The 3,280-nt window shown below is 44.8% G+C and overlaps 1 protein-coding gene across 1 annotated transcript; it reads right to left on the bottom strand.

The window, feature by feature from the left end:
- Positions 1-749: 749 nt before the first annotated feature.
- LOC136025768 (craniofacial development protein 2-like) lies at positions 750-1,529 on the bottom strand. The gene has a single exon (XM_065701755.1). It carries the CDS (start codon positions 1,527-1,529, stop codon positions 750-752), a length of 780 nt encoding a protein of 259 aa, XP_065557827.1.
- Positions 1,530-3,280: the final 1,751 nt, after the last annotated feature.

The following is a 3,280-nucleotide window of genomic DNA, read 5'->3' as shown; positions in this document are numbered from 1 at the left end:
TCTAAGTATTAGCCAAACAGAGTTGCGATCGACGGAGTCAAAAGCAGCTTTGAAGCCTACGAAGGCCACGTATGCGTTCCTTTTGAATTCTCTAGTTTTCTCAATTAACTGGCGCATAGTGAAGATTTGTTCGACAGTGGACCTCCCTGGCATAAATCCGGCCTGCTGAACTCTCCTTTTTCTTTGGAGGATACTCGTGCATCTGTCTAGCAGGGTCATGGCAAAGAGCTTATGCTCTTGCTCCCCTTTCTCTTCCAAAGGGGCAGGATTATGCCAAGTCGCCAGTCCTCCGGGACCCATTCTGTGCGCCACACCACGGAAAACAGCATTTGCAGCCAAAGTAACATCGCCGGTCCAGCATACTTCAGGAGCTCAGCGGATACTCCGCATACGCCTGCCGCTTTGTTATTCTTTAGACGTTTCAAAGCAGAGTGGATTTCTGCTGTCGTGAAGGAAGTCTCTGGTTCGTTTGACGGCACTTCCTGAGTGCTGGCAGCTAGGCGTGCGAGTTCCTGGTCAGTCTGTGCTACAGCATCGGCATTGAGGAGACTTGAGAAGTGGTCTTTCCATCGACTGACCTGAGCGGCCTCGTCACTAAGTGGCTGGCCGTCCGCAGAGACAACAGATGCAACTGAGGGGGCTTTGTCGCTTGTGAGGTCACGGAGGTGCTTGTAGAGGCTCCCGACGTCCCCTTTCATGGCTGCGCCCTCCAGCTCGTTTGCCTTCCTTTCCACAAACAGTTTCTTGTCTCACTGTATCAGCTTGTTGCGGACACCATTGAGGCGCCTGTAGGTCGGCATGTCGCCCAGAAGCCTTGCCTTGCGTCTCTGCTCAATGACGTCAAGCGTATCGAACTGAACCCACGCTTTCTTAGCACGCTTCGCCCTTCCAATATTTGCGGTCGCTGACTCCAGGACATTCTTCTTAAACGAGATCCATGCGTCCTCAGAACTTTCAAATGGCAGGAGTACGTCGAAGCGGTTCGAGACATCAATGGCATACTTGGACCGTATCTCTTGATCGGAGAGACGAGAGACATCAATCTTGGTCGGTCTAGGTTGCGAGCGCTGGGCTTGGAGCCTCAGTCGCATATTAGCTACAACGAGGCGATGGTCAGTGTTACCAATCTCGGCTGACCTGTACGTCCTGCAGTTACTAATCGAGGATCTCCATCTCTGTGAGACAATGATATAGTCGATCATTTTTTTGGTACGGCCGTCGTTGCTGTACCATGTGTATTTGTGGATATCCTTCCTTGCGAACAGCGTGTTCGTAATGACAAGGTTATGCATGCTGCACAGTTGAAGGAGCCTTAGCCCATTGTCATTTAGAGGGTCCGGAATAACTGGTCCGATGACTTGCCGCCATAGGTCGTGGTTGTCGCTCACTGTTGCATTCATATCACCCAAAAGGATGACAATATCGTGGGGGGATATCTTGGACAGTTCATTAGCCAGGGCAGAGTAGAAAGTTTCTTTTGCTTCGTCGTCGGCTTTATTTGTCGGAGCATAGCAGACAAGGACTGTCATTTTTCCTTGCTTATGACTCAGTCGAGCATTAGCTATTCTATCCGAGACGGGAGTAAATGACACAAAATTTATTAAGATCCGATCATTCACTCGTAACTTAAAATACCTAATTTTTTCTAATTTTTCCTCTCCCATCAGCCCTCCTGATGGTCGAATCAGAGAAGATGACTTTATTAAGTCAATTTGTACAGGTCCATGACACGCCTACCAATTTTCATCCTGCTAGCACTTCCAGAAGCACCAAAATCGCCAAAGCACTGGACCCCCCTAACTCCCCAAAAGAGAGCGGACCCAGTCCAGATACCTCAATCATGTATCTATGACATTTGCTTATTCTAACCACCAAATTTGATCCCGATATCTCCACTCTAAGCGTTTTCCAATATTTCGCGTTTTCTCCCTCCAAATACCCCAATATTACTGGATAGAATCGGGATTTACAAGAAGAGCTCTGAGACACGAGGTCCTACTAAATATCAAATTTCATTAAGATCCGATCACCTATTCGCAAGTTAAAAATATCTAAGTTTTTCAATTTTTCCTCTCCCTCCAGCCCCCCAGATAGTCGAATCGGGGAAACGACTGCTATCGAGTCAATTTGTGTAGGTTCCTGACACGCTTACCAATTTTCATCGTCCTAGCTCGTCCAGAAGCACCAAACTCCCCAAATCACTAGAAATCCCCAAACTCCCCCAATGTGAGCAGATTTCTTTCAATTATGTCAATCACGTATATAGAACTTGTGCTTATTCTCCCCATCAAGTTTCATCCCCATCTCTCCACTCTAAGCGTTTTCCAAGATTTCCTTTCCCTCCCCCCCTCTCCAGCCCCCTATGTCCATGGATCCAATTTAAATTGAAAATGGAGTATCTAAAACTTAAGATATTTCTAAGTATCAAGTTTCATTAAGATCCGATTACCCATTCGTAAGACGAAGATACCTCAATTATCACGTTTTTCAAGATTTCCGGTTTCCCCGTCCAGCTCCCCCAATGTCACCAGATCTCCTCAGGATTTAAAATATGAGCTCTAAAGGACAAGATCCTTCCAAATATAAAATTTCATTAAGATCTGATCACCCGTTCATAAGTTACAAACACCCCATTTATTCTAGTTTTCCGAATTATTCCCCCCCCCAACTCCCCCAAAGGTAGCAGATCCGGTCTGGTTATGTCAGTCACTTTTTTTTAGACTTGTGCTTATTCTTCCCACCAATTTTCATCCTGATCTCTCCACTTAAATCGTTTTCCAAGATTTTTGGTTCCCCTCCCCAAATCCACCCAATGATACTGGATCCGGTCGGGATTTGAGATAATCCCTACAAGTTTCTTCTAAATATGAAATTTCATTAAGATCTGATGACTCCTTCGTAAGTTAAAAATACCTCATTTTTTTCAAAAACACCAAAAACAAGAAGAACAATAGGGAATTTTTTAAGACAGTGGGAAACAAATTAGAATGAATATTTTGGCCCTATGTTCAAGGGCCGTCCTCAGCAATACAAATAAGAAAAAACAACTTACAAGAGGATAAAATCAGTAAAACTAAAATGAATAGTTTTTCAAAACAGTCCCAGCATCCTTACCTTAGCGAGGTTCAACCAGGACTGATAAATAAATTGTTATGAAACGAGGCAATTCAATGAAGGGCACGATCTACGAGAGATACTACGACACCTCTTTTAACTTGTGGGGGGTGGTTTGATTCAAAATGTAATTACCTATTGTTTTGTGTTGATTTTCTGTAAATAG

The sequence above is a fragment of the Artemia franciscana genome, chromosome 4 (assembly GCF_032884065.1).
Source record: "Artemia franciscana chromosome 4, ASM3288406v1, whole genome shotgun sequence".
NCBI lineage: Eukaryota > Metazoa > Arthropoda > Branchiopoda > Anostraca > Artemiidae > Artemia > Artemia franciscana.
This window is presented reverse-complemented; position numbering and strand designations above follow the sequence as displayed.